Source organism: Nannospalax galili, unplaced genomic scaffold (assembly GCF_000622305.1).
Source record: "Nannospalax galili isolate Female #2095 unplaced genomic scaffold, S.galili_v1.0 scaffold561, whole genome shotgun sequence".
Lineage (NCBI taxonomy): Eukaryota > Metazoa > Chordata > Mammalia > Rodentia > Spalacidae > Nannospalax > Nannospalax galili.
The window spans coordinates 344,776-360,988 of record NW_008344825.1 but is presented as its reverse complement, the minus strand read 5'-3'; the positions used below and the strand labels follow the sequence as shown (position 1 = coordinate 360,988).

The 16,213-nt window shown below is 48.7% G+C and overlaps 1 protein-coding gene across 2 annotated transcripts in view; it reads left to right on the top strand.

Moving 5' to 3' along the window:
* The first annotated feature begins 563 nt into the window (after positions 1 to 563).
* Acox2 (acyl-CoA oxidase 2) overlaps positions 564 to 16,213 on the top strand; it is a 30,440-nt gene continuing 14,790 nt past the window's right edge. The window contains exons 1-11 of one of the 2 annotated variants that reach the window (XM_008841196.3): positions 564 to 639; positions 2,713 to 2,963; positions 3,926 to 4,088; positions 4,296 to 4,447; positions 4,950 to 5,057; positions 6,695 to 6,814; positions 7,103 to 7,218; positions 7,975 to 8,147; positions 9,988 to 10,150; positions 12,118 to 12,308; positions 14,998 to 15,177. In XM_008841196.3, the coding sequence (XP_008839418.1) occupies positions 2,804 to 2,963; positions 3,926 to 4,088; positions 4,296 to 4,447; positions 4,950 to 5,057; positions 6,695 to 6,814; positions 7,103 to 7,218; positions 7,975 to 8,147; positions 9,988 to 10,150; positions 12,118 to 12,308; positions 14,998 to 15,177 (1,526 nt within the window). In that variant the 5' untranslated portion in view covers positions 564 to 639; positions 2,713 to 2,803. Of the gene's footprint in view, positions 640 to 672; positions 708 to 2,712; positions 2,964 to 3,925; positions 4,089 to 4,295; positions 4,448 to 4,949; positions 5,058 to 6,694; positions 6,815 to 7,102; positions 7,219 to 7,974; positions 8,148 to 9,987; positions 10,151 to 12,117; positions 12,309 to 14,997; positions 15,178 to 16,213 lie in introns of those variants that run through there. The other variant, XM_029567369.1, reaches the window with a different exon arrangement.

The window sequence follows — 16,213 nt, the reverse complement described above, 5'->3', positions numbered from 1 at the left end:
AGACATGCCTTACCTCCTATGATGAAGTGCAGAGTGAAGGAAGCCCTCAACAGCTCACCTGTCTCATGGAGACCTGGTTTGCCTCTGAATCCCACCTAACATACTGCAGTACTCAAATACTGAGCCCCAGGATTGGGGGAGGGTATGGGAAAATCAATCAGTGCATTCCTAAGACAAGGCCAAGTTTAGAGCAGAAGTCTGGGGAGAGGAAAGCCAGTCACCTTCACAGAGCAGTCCTTTCCCACAAGACTTGCCTGCAGGAAACCTATTCAATTCATACTATGTGACTGACGTGGGGCCCTGAATGCCAAACAGCAGGGGCCAACAGAACAGATTAGGGGTTTCACTGTGGAAACACAGCTCTGAGACACAGCTTGGGGTCCTGATCAGCTCAAAAGGATCCCTAGTTTTGAGACTGGAGGACTATGTCCTCCCAGGGCAGCCCAGCACCTGGCACAGCACACCCCATCTGCCCAGGGTCACAAGCAAGACCTGGCAGGGCCTCAGGCTGTGAATTCTGGCTGGACCTAGGAGTCCCAGCCCCTGGGGGAGGAGAAAGGGGCAGAGCCAAGAGATTGAAGCTAGGCCTACCAGAAGGGGCCAGCTCCTGCCTACAGCTCCGCTCTAGGACAGAGAGAGGTGAGTCAAGAGGTTAGGCTGAGGCCTGGCCAGGGAAGGAACTGAGAGAACCCAGGAGGATGCAGCCAGTAAGGAGCCTCCAAGTTTCTGACGGGTCTGAGCACTGTTTTTCTTTCATGCTTCTTTACAAGCACCTGTAGGCAGGCACCATGCACTTGACAGAGACGCCTGTCTTCTTGCGACTTAAATTTTGGTGTGGGGTAGGGGGTGAGAGCAGTGAACAAAGGTGTGGTGGGTAGATTGTCTTGCATGTTAGAAGGTGGTAAGGAAAGCGAGAAAAGGTAGAGCCAAGTGAGGGACAAGAAATGTGGGCAGGGGCTTTGGGATGTTAAAGAAGGTACTCCAGGGGACCCTACTAACAGGCAACCCAGGGAAAGTGAGAGAGCCATGAAGGTATGTGAGGAAAGAGTGTCCAGGCAGAGGCAGAACCCCAACAAAGGCTGGTGACAGCAGGAGGCCTGAAGAGTTGGGAGCAGGCTAGGGGCAATGGCAGCTGCTGCGAAGGGCGCAAGAGGCAGGCAGCTGAGGGGCCCTTGCAGCACAGCCCTGCTTTGGAAGCTTGCCTATGAATGCCACTTGCCACCTGTGGCTGTGACCTGACAAGAGACTGTTCCGCACCAGCCCGGTCCTCTCTATGAAATGATAAGAACTGTACAGCATCCTCAGACTCAGGGGAGGAGAAAAAGGACAGCAAGTGGCAGCAGGCACTGAAAGTTGGCAGCCAGGCTCTGGGACCCAGGCAGACACAGCCCTGCCTGCCTGGCTCGCACTGCCCCTACTCCAATAACAGACTGGGCACCAGAAGGGTGCCCAGTTCTCCCACAGATGCTGTCGTCAAGAGCGGTTCGTCACTGTGAAGTCTCTGGAGGTTGGGGCTCTTTAGGAACATCAGGGATCTGAGCCTTGGCTGAAGGGAACAGAGTAGGGGAGGGTTGAGAGTAGAGATAAGGTGATGTAGGCTAGCCTGTGGGAAGCAGGTGTAGGAACTCTGTTCTACAAACGGGGTGCTGTGGGGCCATTTGCAAGCAGGAGAGGAAACTAGGGACCAGAGACACTGAGGCCAGGTAAGAGATGACGCTGGTTGGGTGATAGCTTGGGAGGCAGTAAAAAACAGAAGGATTTAGGGGCACATAGAGGATGGATAGATGCACCCAGCATTTGCCCCCCAATGAAGAATGGGGACTTCTAAGCGGCCAAGTGTTTGGCGTGAAGGAGATAGGGTCCACCTTGGCTATGAGGAATGCACGAGGATCCAGAGAAATACTTTACAGGCAGAGAACAAGCTCTCCCTCCTCCTCTTGGTCCTCCTTCTTCTCTCTATAGGGGAATACTTTAAAGGCCTTCTCTCTTTCCTCCTCTTTCTGCTGTAATGGGAATTGAACCCAGGGCTTTGTGTATCCCAGGCAAGCATTCTACCATTGAGTTACCTCCCTAACCATATTCTATTACTATTTTGAGACAGGGTCTCACTAAGTTATCTAGACTGGCCTTGAACTCAACTCTATATTCCAGGCAAGTCTTGAACTTGTGATCCTTCTACTTCAGCCTCCCAAGTAGATTTCATTACAGGCCTGTGTCACCAGGCCCCACTCTACAGTCTTCTATAGGTCTTACAGAAATGGAGCAAAATGAAGCCTGACCCTGGGAGCAGGTGAATGGGACCTCAAGGGCCCCACCGTGAAGTATAGTGTGGACAAAGTACATGCTTTGTGTCAGACCCAAGCTGCTCTTAGCCACCTCCAGTGAGCAGCCACTCACTCAGCCTCTCTAAAACTGCTCTTTTCCACATGACCCTCACTGATTTTTCATGAGGACTGCCTCAGGAATGCTGTGACACAAGCTACAGAGGATAAAGCATGGGCTTTGTAGTCCTAACCTTGGCTAATTCAGACAGAACCAATGCAGACCGAGCACTGACTGCATCCATTCATGAACAGTACCTGGTTCACAGCCAGTGACCACAGGGAGAGGGTGAGGGTGAGGTGTCCCTCAGGTAGTCATGAGAAGCCTCCACAAGACCTCCACTGAAGCCTGGGCTTGCACCCAGGCCTGGGCAATGTCTTTCCCACACAGGTCCCTGGCACCACCCAGTGCTCAGCTCAGACCCTCAAGGTAGCCAGGCCAGAAGTGTCCCTCCTCAGACACCAGGCTGATCCAGGGGAAGATGGGGAGCCCGGTGCACCGAGTGTCACTGGGGGACACCTGGAGCAGGAAAGTCCATCCTGACATAGACAGCGAGAGGCACAGACAATCCTTCAACGTGGAACGACTCACCAACATCCTTGACAGAGGTGTTGAAAATACTGTGCTGCGGAGAAAAATTGGTAAGAGGAGGCTAGGGGCCAACAGTCTGCTTTGTACCTGCATGCTTTTCTAGAACACACCTTTAACTAGTGCTGCTTTTTTTTTTTTTTAAATGTATATGAGTGTTTTGGGGGTTTTTTTGTTGTTGTTTTGGTCTTTTTGAGGCAGGGTCTCCCTGTAGCCCCAGCTGTCCTGGAACTCACTGTGTAGACCAGGCTGGCCTTGAACTCACAGAGATCCACCTACCTCTGCCTCCCAAGTGCTGGGATTAAAGGCGTGCGCCACCACGGTCGACCTTTTTTTTATGTGTACAAGTGTATTGCCTGCATGTGTGTAAGTGTACCTGTATCGTACAGTGCCTGTGAAGTCAGAAGAGGGCACCAGATCCCCTGGAACTGGAGTTACAGATGGTTGTTAGCTGCCATGTGGGTGCTGGGAATCGAACCTGTATCCTCTGCAAGAGCAGCCAGTGCTTTTAACCACCGAGCTATCTCTCCAGCCCCATTGTTTGTTGTTTTGAGACAGGGTCTCATGTGGCCCAAACTGGCCTCAAACTCGCTATATAGCTAAGGATGACCTCAAACATCTGGTCTTCCTGCCTCTATATCCCAAGAGCTGGCATTACATATATAAACCACCATGCCAAGTTTATGTGGCACTGTGGCTCAACATAGAATTCCATAAATGCTAGCAGGCATTCTACAACTGAGCTATATCCATAGCCCCAGTCCAAGTAATAAATTGGCCTTTGGCATGCCACTGTCCTAGGCAGCAGAAGACCTGGATGCTGGTCCTGGTTCTATCACTCCCTAACTTTGCAGCCATGGACAGGCCACATTTCTCACTTTGGGAGCCTCAGTTGTTTCATCTTTTAAATGACAGTGACAACTGACTTCCTTTCCAGCAGGCAAGTCGGGGGAAAAGTGAAGGTGCCAGGAACCTCACCCAAGTCCCCAAGCCCTCTCTGTTCTATCTCCTACAGAAAGCATCATCCAGGGAGACCCAGTGTTCAGCATAAAGGACAATTACTTCATGACCAAGAATGAACTCTATGAGGCTGCCATTCAAAAGAAATTCCACCTTGAGATGCTGGCCCAGCGCCTGGGCTGGTCAGAAAGAAGTCGGGAACAAACCTACGCTTACAGGTGGTCACTCCAGGGCAGCCCCACCACAGAGGACTTCACCAGGGACTGCCTGTAACCCCCAGTCCCATGAGCCATTTTCCTCAACAAAGGACTTACTTGGAAACCAGGATTCCAGATGCCCCTTCCCTCCTGCACCCTGCCCAGGCTGAAGGTATATGAACCCCTGTCTTCCATAGGTTACTCAACCAAGGTATCTCTCCTCCACAGAGCCATTTCTGGACAAGTGAACTTAAGTGTACATAATGTCTCCATGAATGCTTTAAAAAGCCTGGGCTCAGATGAGCAGATTGCTAAATGGGGCCACCTCTTCAAAAACTTCCAAATCATTGCAACATATGCCCAGACAGAACTGGGACACGGTAAGCCAGAGCCCCTGTATGCACTGCACAACTCCAGAGGGCCCATTTATATCTCATAGACTTGGGCTAGGGATGTAGCTAAGTGACAGAGTGCTTACTTAGCATGTGTGAGGCCCTAAGTTCGATGCCCAACACACACACACACACACACACACATGCACACAATTTTCTAATCATATTTCATAGATTTGTATGTTAATGATTTGAATGCTAATTTGAAGACATCCTGGCAGATGGCAGTCAAGGGACTTGAGGATGGTGGCTTTTTTCCAATTTGTAACAAATATATTGTATGAGCTACCAGAGGGGCAAGTTGTTTCTTCTGGAAGCATCTACATGCATCCATGTGATGTCACAGAGCCCACAGGTAAAGGTGAGAAAGGCCTGTGACTACAGGGAAGAGCTGACCCTATTCCACACTTGGCCCAGGCCTACCTAGAAGCTGCTCCCAAGTGAGGATTCCACCTTGACCCAATGTCTAACTCCCCTCCTTGATCCCAAGGGACGTACCTGCAGGGCCTGGAGACTGAAGCCACCTATGATGCAGCCACCCAGGAGTTTGTGATACATAGCCCCACAATAACTGCCACTAAGTGGTGGCCTGGGGACCGTGAGTATAGTCCTCTTCCTTCCCTGTCTCTCCCCAGTGAAAATAAAGTTGTGGCAGAGTAACACTAACTTGATTTCCTGTTCTAGCTGGTCACCTTGAAGTCAACTCATTCTCTTGAAATAGGTGGGATGTTAAGAATTTCCTTAGTAAGTGTCCCACAGCCTGTGGGGAATGAGAGACAAGGCCACACATATATTCACACTGCTCCCACACAACACATGTATGTATGTACACAACACACAAACACACTGCCCCCACACATACATGTACACATACACAACACACATATTGCCCACACACGTACATGTGCCCATCACACAGAGACACGCATGTGCATGTATAGAACATACACTGCCCATACACAGACATGTGTAGAGATACACACCACACACACTGCCCCCCCCAAGCACACAGGTGCAGACACACAGCACACCCATACACATACGCACATACAACCTAGTCTTGTCCCAAGGGCTTCCCCCATGACCTCAGATGCTCTAGGCTTCCAAATATGCTTGCCACCTGCAAGAGCATATGTCCTGTGATTAGTTAGTAGCTAAACACCCTCCCTGGCCCTCCTCTGCCCTAACCCCTGCTGCTCCACACTCAAACAAGCTCCAATCACACGGACACCATGTGGCAGACCCACCAAGTATCTCTCAGTTCCAAAGGCACCTTCTTTGGGCTTGAGAGGTCATCCCTAAGGACACATCTGTGGCACTTGGAAATCCAGTGAATGAATACCTGGTGTGGAAATTAAATAAATAAATTATAAAGGTGAGGAATCCAATCAAAGAAGTAGGGTGGCAGGTGAGAGACAGAAGAGAGGACAGGACATAGAAAAGAGAGAAGAAAACAGAGGCGGCAAAAAGGGGGAGAGGGAAAGGAGGAGAAAGGTGAGTGAATGAATTATCATTGCCAAAATTGCAGGGACAAGAAACTGATCTTTAAGATCAGGTCAACTGGGATTCAGATTCCAGCTCTGCCCCCTCCCCACCCCACCCCAGGGCAATGAACTTCAGCATGTCACTCTGCAGTCTGCTCCTCAGTTTCCTTATGGGGAAAATAAGACTCATCTTACCTGCCCTGCAAGAACTAGGAAAACTCAGCAACAGCTAGGTTTTTATATGTGATGGTTGTGCTCATTATTATGAGGCTGACAGCACAGTGACTCGTTAGCTATTGTGGTGGTGAGCTTTTAAAAATTCTTTAAAAGCTTGGGGCTAGAGAGATGGCTCTGCAGTTAAAAGCACTGGCTGTTCTTGCAGAGGACTTGGGTTTGGTTCCCAGCACCCACATGACAGCTAACAACCCTCCTTAACTTCAATTTCAGGGGATCTAATACCCTCTTCTGGCCTCCACAGACATTGCATGACACAGGTGCACTTACATACATGCAGGCCAAGCATTCATTCATACACATAAAAATGAAGAAATCAAAAAAAAATTTTTAAAGCTCTCTCACTGAAGACTTCTTTGCCAAGCCATGCTAGTTTTGTTTTCTGTGGCAATTCCTCCTGTTATCAGTGACTTTCCAAGGCCCCAGAGGCACCCATCTGCAACCACAACCTCAGGGGACTAGGCAGGGACATGGTACACAGATCTTCCTATGATAAACTTCTCATTTTCTGCCTAAGTGGGACGGTCAGTCACCCATGCTGTGGTCCTGGCCCAGCTGATATGCTCAGGAGCCAAGAAAGGCATGCATGCCTTCATCGTACCCATTCGGAGCCTGCAGGACCATAGCCCGCTGCCAGGTAAGCCCTGCTTCCTCAAGGATTCCTCCTGAGAAAGAAGGTCCCACCAACTTGCTCCATCCTGAAACCCTGAGAGATGCAGGGAAGAAGCTAGAACATAGCTCCTTTGGCTAGAAGGGGGCCAGTTGATAGCTGGTGTGAGCTGGCTGGTTGATTGGCACAAGATTCAGCATCTGTCTGGCCTCAGCTTGCCTACCTGCAGCCCTGGTACTATGATCTGGAGTATGTGTATGTGTCCTTGGCACACTGCAGTCAACTAATAGGCATTCCCATTCTTCCCCCTTCTAGGAATCACAGTTGGGGACATAGGGCCCAAGATGGGCTTGGACCACATAGACAATGGCTTCCTGCGAATGAACCATGTGCGAGTCCCCAGGGAGAATATGCTGAGTCGCTTTGCAGAGGTCAGTGGCCTGGGAGGGCTGTGGACCCAGACAGCCTAGGAAGGGGATTTGCACTTGCTACAGCTGCCACAGAGTCTACCTCTGCAAAGCTGAGTTTGGACCACTTTCTCCCCCTCCTGCCTTCCAGAGCAGCTCAGGGATCCCACAGACCAGGATAAAACCCAGGAGCACAGTGGTCTTAGGCAAATCTCTGCCTCCTTAAGCCTCAGATTTCCCCTGTGTAAATGATTATCACATGAGGGGGAGTTTCAGAGAAGTCATGGGGTACAGTGGCAAGGCAGTCTTGAGAAAGGAATGGGGCTGAGAATGAACGCATGAACTTTCCCACAGTCTGTCACTGAACCCACTAGGTGCTGTCAGAGGCCCTGCTAGGCAGCCTTTACCTCTTTAGGTATAGGTGGGAAAGTCTCATGGAAGCATTTTTGTTTGTTTTGTTGGCATTTTTTGTTGTTTGTTGTTTTGAGACAGGGTCTCCCTGTAGCCTCAGCTGGCTCAGAGCATGCTATATAGACCAAGCTGGCCTTGAACTCACAGAGATCCACCTGCCTCTGCCTCCCAAGTACTGGGATCAAAGGCATGCACCACCGTGCCTGGCTTGGAAGCATTTTCAAATATCAGGAATCATGTGGCTGTACCAGGGGTCTTCTCCAGGTGACCAGAAGCAGTGTGCTACAGGGGTAGAGGCCTGTGCTTATGGGGATACTACAGACTGCAGAGCCTTACCTCCCACCCAGCACCTGTCTTTGCTTCATACAGGTCTTGCCAGATGGTACCTACAGGAGGCTAGGGGCACCACAGAGCAATTATCTGGCCATGGTGGTGACACGGGTGCAGCTGCTGTTGGATGGAATCCTACCCTACCTCCAGAAGGCTTGTGTCATCGCTGTGCGCTACTCGGTCATCCGACGCCAGTCCCAGATTCGGCCTAGGCAAGGGGCACACAGGGGCTAACAAAGACAGACCTGGCTGATGCTCAGACCCAAAGTGCCTGCCCCCTAACACCACCTCTGCCAGAGCCAGGGTCCTGGAGCAAGTTACACACATACACACATGCATGTATGTGGTCCAGACCCGGCTCCGGCTGACACTGTTGATGGGATCTCTAGCTCCTCTCCCCCTGCCAGTCTGGTGGGCCCGACCTGCCTCTTGTCTGTGTGGCCCCATCTGACTCTATGTGACTGTGTCTTTTAATCTGCATCACCTGATCCCTGATCTGACTCAGGTTATTTGTTGAGTCCCAGTTTGTCCTATGTGTTTGTGAATGGCTACTGAGTCTGGGTCTGCCAATTGCCAAGACTGGTTGTTTATTGTCAGGTTGTGTCTGGTGAAGCCCAACTGTCTTAGACTGCATGTGGCTAAACCTGTGCTGTCTGGTTGAAAGTATCAGCACCTTGCTATGTTAAGACTAAGTCGAGACCCCTTTCATTATGCTAATCGTATCTGGCTACTGTTGGCTCCATTCCAAGACACAGAGTGGCAAGGGCTACTCTTTGCCAGTCTGTTTTAGCCTGTATACACAGAGAGAGAGAGAGAGAGAGAGAGAGAGAGAGAGAGAGAGAGAGAATTTCCAGAGGGAAGATACTAGTTAAATTGAAATTTCAGGTAAACAGAAATCTTTTAGGATATGTCCCAGATGGACACAAGCCCTCAGGATACAGCAAACTGAACTGAGAATAGAAAGCAGGGACAGAGCAGGTCATGGCCTAACAGCCCTGATGACCATCCCCAGCCTGAGAAGAACCTCCTAGGCCTTGTGTTCAATCTGCTCATGGTGAGGTCTCCAGGTCCGAGCTTGTGAACACCCAGCACTAGGGCCTGGTGTTATTTCATGCTGTGGACCCCAGGATCTGCACCAGCCTACCTGACATAAAACAGATAGGATTTATTCCTGGCAAGCCTGGACACCACAGCTTCCAAGTCTGCAAAATAGGGGTAATAGCAGCAGAGCTTCAGGGTGGTCTTGAGGGTGAGATACAGTAAGGAAGGTGGGCTTATAGCCCATGTGCCCTTCTTCTGGCAACTCGTGGTAGCTTCATTGCGAAGCCTGGGTTTCTAAATCCCAGGCTAGGGGGCATCTCCCTAGAGAACAGGATACTGGGAAGAAGGTGGTGGTTGTGGTGCTGCCACTGCTACTGACCTGTAGCCCATTTATCTGAACTGCAGAGGTGTCCCAAGAAGTGCACGTCAAGTAAGATGGATCTGCTGCCCAAGGAGACTCCAAGTTCCCGTCAGCTATGGGGGCTTCCCACAGCCACACTATCTCCCAATCCATAGTTCCTCAAGCCTCTACATTCTGGGAATAATCCCGGGCACTGAGGACACAGCAGTGGACATGGACAATACAGTGTATTTCTTGTGTTTCTTTGGGCCCAACTCTTAAGAGTTGTTAAGCTCAACACTTTTCCAAGCACACAGCAAGTGCATAATAAGTCACGAAAGGTTGTGAGTTCAAGTCATCAGGGATGCAAGGCAACACTTCACCTGGTCCTTGGGTCCAGATGGTTTAGAGTTCAGAGAAACCTTTCAGATTTTAGGAGACTGTATTATGTCATTTTGTAAGACGCCTTTCAAGAGGCAATACTTCCAAGCAGGTGTGTATTTCTAGAGTGAACTGTATGGATGTTGGTGTTAGGTGAGGCTTTACAAGACAACAGCCTCCAGTCAGTCTTGCAATGAGTTTGTTCTTATGGCCTTTACAGTGTCAGGAATATGGGAAGTTGTATGTAGCATGGGGGCAATATCCTGAATTTCTGCTTTTTTTCCCCTTAGTGACCCAGAGGCAAAAATCCTGGACTACCAGACACAGCAGCAGAAACTCCTCCCTCAGCTTGCCATGTGTTACGCCTTCCATTTTCTGATCCTCGATCTCTTAGAATTCTTCCAGATCGCCTACAGTGCCATTCTGGAAAGAGACTTCAGCCTTCTGCCTGAGGTACCTACTGCCTGTTGAGGACAGCTGCCTTGGGAACACCTCTCTAGGAAGGGGGCTAACACAGTTCCAGTTTCTGGGAATTGGCCACAGGTTGGCTCCCATGGGCTCTCACCACCTTCTTTAGTCTCCCAACACTTCAAGGACATCAGGGTGAACAATACCCATTATGTAAGTCTACACACATCGTGCTCCTAGAGAGCTCCAGCAACAGTAGAGGAAACAACAGTGTAGAGAACACAGATCTACAGTGGATACCAAGAAAAAAAAACTCCAGAACCAACTCATTTGGCGGCACAGTTTCACCTGACCTGACCTGACCTGGTTCACTCAACTAGCTACAAAAGCAACAGACATTAACGTGCTCACTGGCCAAGGCTTCCGGTGCCCACCATGGAGGTGATATACGCACACCTCAATTTTGCCTTTCTAAAGTCCAAAACTTATTCTGATTCTAAAACACATCAGGCCCAGAGAGAGCAGGGTCTCTTTATCAGCCACTGTAACTTGCACTTTCAATCAGTCTGCCCAGGCACTGTACTTTTTAAGCACTGTTTCAATAGAATTCATCACTGACATCCCCATTTTACAGGTAAGAAAACTGAAACAGAAAGATAAACTGACATGATCTTCCTTCCAAAAATGTGAAAGTTTGAAAGATGGCTAGGCGCTTTCAAGAAAAAAATTTATACCAGGCTGCTATCTGGCAACTTCTCTGTCAATCTGTTTGGCTGCTCTAGCTGACTCCTATAAACTAGGTGGCTTGTACATGACAAATTAATTTCTCACTGTTCTGGAAATGTCTAGCCTCTGTCATGATGCCACTGTTTGGTAAGTAAGAGGGCATCACATGCAAGAGAAAGAGTGGGACAGCACTGGGAGAGCTCAGTTTTATAACAAAGCCACTCCCACATTACATAGCACAGCATTAACCCATCATGACAGAAGAGCCCTCGCTTAAAATAGTTAAGACGGCAATTATATGGCCAGTGAAATGGCTCGGTGGGTAAAGGCACTTGCTGTCAATCCTGATGACCTAATTTCGTCATATAGTATATATCGTCTCCACGGTGGGCTCTAGGAAGTCTTGGCAATTGACCACATTAGTGTCTGTTATATTTGTAGTTAATGGAATAAACCAGATCCATTTGTGTCAAACTGTGCCCCCCAAAACTGCCCCCAAATAAGTTGGTTTTGGAGGTTTTTCCTTGTTTCTATTCCACACTGGGATTGTAGATCTGTGTTCTCTGTACTAGTGTTTCCTCTTAACATTGATGGAGCTCTCCAGAAGCCTGATGTGTGTGGACTTACATATTATAACCCACACAGTAGAAGGAGAAAACTGATTCCCATAAGCAGTCCTCTGACCTCCACACACAGTACAAGTGTGCACACACACAGGTACACACAAATAGATAAACGATAATTTTTTTAAAGATGTCAATTCTGTCTCAAGACGTTTTAGAGATCTGACCATTATACAGCCACTAACGCTCCTCATGAAGTGTTCAGCTTTATAACCTCATCCCTCCCAGAAGCCCACCTTGTCATACCATCACCTTGGGGGTTGGGATTTCAACATGAGTTTTGGTTGAACACAGTTGTAACATGGCACCTCCTACAACCAGGCGATGGGGCCGATGGTAGATTCAGGTCCTCTAAGTCAGCTTTCCATACCTCTGCTTGCTGGCAAGCTTGATTCCTGTAGGATGGTGGGTTCAATGTAGCAGTCCCCTCTTCTGGCCAGGACAGGTTTTCCTTAGTTCTTATGGCCCCACCCACAGCCATACTATCTAACTGTGACTTTGGGTGAACCATAACCTCTCAGAGTATCAGCTTCCTCTCTCATGAAGCAGTGAGCTAAGGAGGCCACTAACTTCAGAGTCATGGTCAATATGCAACTGGCACTACACAACAAGTCCGGTTGGACTGCAGGGCCCTTATACCACCTGATCTTCTTGCTCTTACAGCTCCACGCACTGAGCACCGGTATAAAAGCCATGCTGTCGGACTTCTGTGCCCAGGGAGCTGAGATATGCCGCAGGGCCTGTGGTGGCCATGGCTACTCATTGCTGAGCGGTCTGCCAACACTGGTCAACCAAGTGATAGCCTCTTGTACCTATGAAGGCGAGAACACAGTGCTTTACCTCCAGGTGGCCAGGTAAAGTCCAGACTGGTTCAGACTTTGCCTTACCCTTGGGGGTCATCTAAGCTTCTGCTCAGCCTAAGCCTAAGGCTGATGCCTGTGGGGGAGGTGGACTTTGCTTGTTTTTTTAAAAAAATATTTTATTCATTACTTTTATTTTATGTGTATGCATGTATTGCCTGCATGTAGGTAACTGCACCCATGTCGTGCAATACCCACAGAGGACAGAAGAGGTTGTCGTCAAATCCTCTGGAACTGGAGTTACAGACAGTTAAGCTGACATATGGGTGTTGGGATCTAAACCCCAGTCTTCTACAAGAACAACAGTGTTCTTAACTGCCGAGCCATCTCTTCAGTCCCGGTTTTGTATTTTTTAAGGCAAGGTTTCACTATGTAACTAACCAAGGCCAGTCTGGAATTCACTATGTAGAACAGGCTGGCCTCAAACTCAGAGATATGCCCGCCCTCTGCCTCCTGTGAGCGGATTAGAGGTGTGTGCCACTACCTCTGGGGGATGCAGGCTTTGGGAAAGTACCTTTGAGGGCTGTCCAAATTCCAGTGTGTCCCAGTCTACCCCTATCCCAGATCCCCTGCTACTCCCAGCCAGACCATCCCTGTGTCTTACTCAGACAACAACATTGGTCTCCTCTCTGGGCTCCTGTTCTCCCTTGCCCACTTCTCCATGGACAGCCAGAGGGATCTTTTCAAAGTCTAGAGAAAATCACATTTTTCATGCTTAAAAGAGTTCATCAGGAGGCTGAAGAGATGGCTCAGCAGTTAAGAGCATTGGCTGCTCTTCAGAGAAATGGAGTTCAGATTCTAGCACCCATATGGCACCCACAACTATCGATAGTTCCAGGGGATTTGGCACCCTCTTCTAGCCCACCAGCATTGCACTTATGGGGGCACTTACATACATGCAACACATATACAAATAAAAAAAAAATATTTTTAAAGGGTTCATTGGCTTCCCACTACTTGAAGGAAAGTGCCACGGTGTACACTGTGGTCTCTAAGTCATGACTCAGTCACTGCCGTGCTACCTACCTATCCTACTCCCATAACCTCCTGCCTCTGCCAGTGACACACTGCTTTGCACAGGACCCTTGCCCTTGCTCTGCTGCCACTCAACATTGCCTGTTTCCTTTGGAAATTGTCATGATCTATAATTGTCTACAACTTTTGCTTACCTTTTTAGCTCTGCTTCTGGCTAGACTCGAATTTCCTCGAGGACAGGTGCTTCCCTGCCTTGCTCACTGTGGTATCTCCGGCTCAGCACATAACATGCTCAAAAAAATTTCCATCTGAGAGGTGGGAGGAGGCCCCGCCAGCCCCCTCCAAACAGGCAGTTTCTTGTCAGCTGCCTCTCGGGACTGATTCTCTCATTCTCATTTATTCTCTGGCGAGTAAACAGGGCAGATACGTCTGTATTCAAGGAGGGCATTTACTAGCAAATATGACACATAACATTTCTTGGGGTTTTCTTTTTCAAATTATAAAAATAATACAATAGTGCAGGGCGTGGTGGCGCACGCCTTTAATCCCAGCACTCGGGATGCAGAGGCATGCGGATCTCTGTGAGTTTCAAGGCCAGCCTGGTCTACATAGTGAGTTCCAGGACAGCTGGAACTACAGGGAGACCCTGTCTCAAAAAGACCAAAAAATAAATAAATAAAATAATAAAATAATAATAATAATAATAATAATAATACAATAGTATGCATTAGGCAGCCTCTGACCGGCACATCACAAGTATCTTGTTCAGTTTCACACATATAAAGGCCTCATGAAGGCTTATGTTTAGGATCTAAGGGAGTCTAGCTGAGATGTGCAGCCTCATGTTACTTGTTAATTGGTGCTGGAGAGATGGCTCAGTGGTTAAGAGCACTGGCTGCTCTTGCAGAGGACCTGGGTTCGATTCTCAGCACCCATATAGCGACTAACAACTGTCTGTAACTCCAGTTCCAGGGCAATCCAACGCCCTCTTCTGACCTCTGCAGGCACTGAATGACACAGGTGTACTTTCATGAATTCAGGGAATAGACTCACACACATAAAATAAAAATAACAAATAAATTTAAAAAAGATATTGGAGCTGGAGAGATGCCTCAGCAGTTAAGAGCACTGGCTGCTCTTGCAGAGGACCAGAGTTTGGTTCCCAGCACCCACATGGTGGCTAACAACCATCTGTAACTCCAGTTCCAGGAGATCTGACACCCTCTTCTGATTTCCATAGGTAATGCATAACACAGGTGCACTTAACGTACATGCAAAAAAAACTCATACACATAAAAAAATCGCCTGGCTTGGTGGCACGCGCTTGTAGTCCCAGCACTTGGGAGGCAGAGGCAGGTGGATCTCTATGAGTTCAAAGCCAGCCTGGTCTACATAGTGAGTTCCAGGGCAGCTGGGGCCACAGGGAGACCTTGCTTCAAAAAGACTGAGAGAGAGAGAGAGAGAGAGAGAGAGAGAGAGAGAGAGAGAAACTTTTAAAGAAATTGGTGCATTGGGTGTGCTTCACAAAGGACACACAAGAAGGCATAGGGGGCTGGAATAGAAAGTGCCCATCAAAGGGTAGCTAGGAAGAGACCTGGAGCCCTTGGTTCTCCCCTGAGGATGCTGGAGCCCAACATAAAAGTGCAGCTGGGGGGGGGTGTCCCACAGAGCACCCCACTGTCTCATCTGTCTCTGCTCTCACCCTCAGATTTCTGATGAAGAACTACCTACAGGCTCAGGTGTCTCCAGGCTCCACAGAACAAAAGTCTCTTCCTCAGTCTGTCATGTATCTTGCCACACCAGGCCCAGCTAGATGCCCAGCCCAGACAGCAGCCGATTTCCTCTCCCCAGAACTCTATACCACAGCCTGGGCACATGCAGTGACCAGGTAAGCCCGTGTGAAGAAGTCATTATCCCAGCCACAGGTGGGCTCCTTACCATGCTAAGACCTTTAGGATCAGTTGAATGGACACTAGTGGACAGTCCTCAACAAACTTCACCCATCCCCAGCTTCCCTGGACCTCTCAGCTCCTAGTACCATGGGTGGAGAAGATGGGCCACCCACCCACCAGCCATCTCCCACCATCATTTTCTTATCATGGTCATAGTGGTAGAAGGACACCACCTCTCTGGTCAGTGAGGGGAATTTTTTCAATCTTTAGGCTTCTATGGTGATTTTGAATAGAATGAATACACGCATACATAAGCCCTGTAAATGATTTTATTTGCAAACTAATACCAACAAGTAAAGCTGTACTTGTAAGTCTAAAATATCCCATAATCTAAATGTAATTTTCAGGGGCTGGGGAGATGGTTCAGTGGATAAGAGTGCTTGCTTACTGTGCAAACATGAGGATCTGAGTTCGAATTCCCAGTACCATGTTAAAAAAAAAAAGAGCCAGGCATGGTTGTGCATGCTTGTAACCCCAGCACTATGTGGGGCAGAGACAAGAGAGAGACTGGGACTTGGTAGCTGCTAGGCTAGCTCCAGGTTCAGTGAGAGACCCTGTTGCAAGGAAGAGTGATAGAGGAGGACACCCAACATCCTCCTCTGGCCTCTGTGCAGGTGCAAGCACGTACACACACACACACACATACACATATACATCTACCACCTACACACAAATAAATAAATAATAAAAGTAATTTTCAAAAGTGTGACTGTACCTCAGAATAGAATTGGTTTATAACCAGGGTCTAGTAGGCTCCCGGGAACATTATCAAAACCAAGGACTCTGGGCTGGAGAGATGATTCAGTGGGTTAAGAGCATTTATTACTCTTGTAGAGGACCTAGGTTCAGTTACCAGCACCCATGTCAGGTGGCTTACAACTGCCTGTAACTCCAGTTCCTGGGAATCTGATGACCTCTTTTGACCTCCGCGGGTACCTGCACACACATGGTGCACATAAACTCACTCAAGCA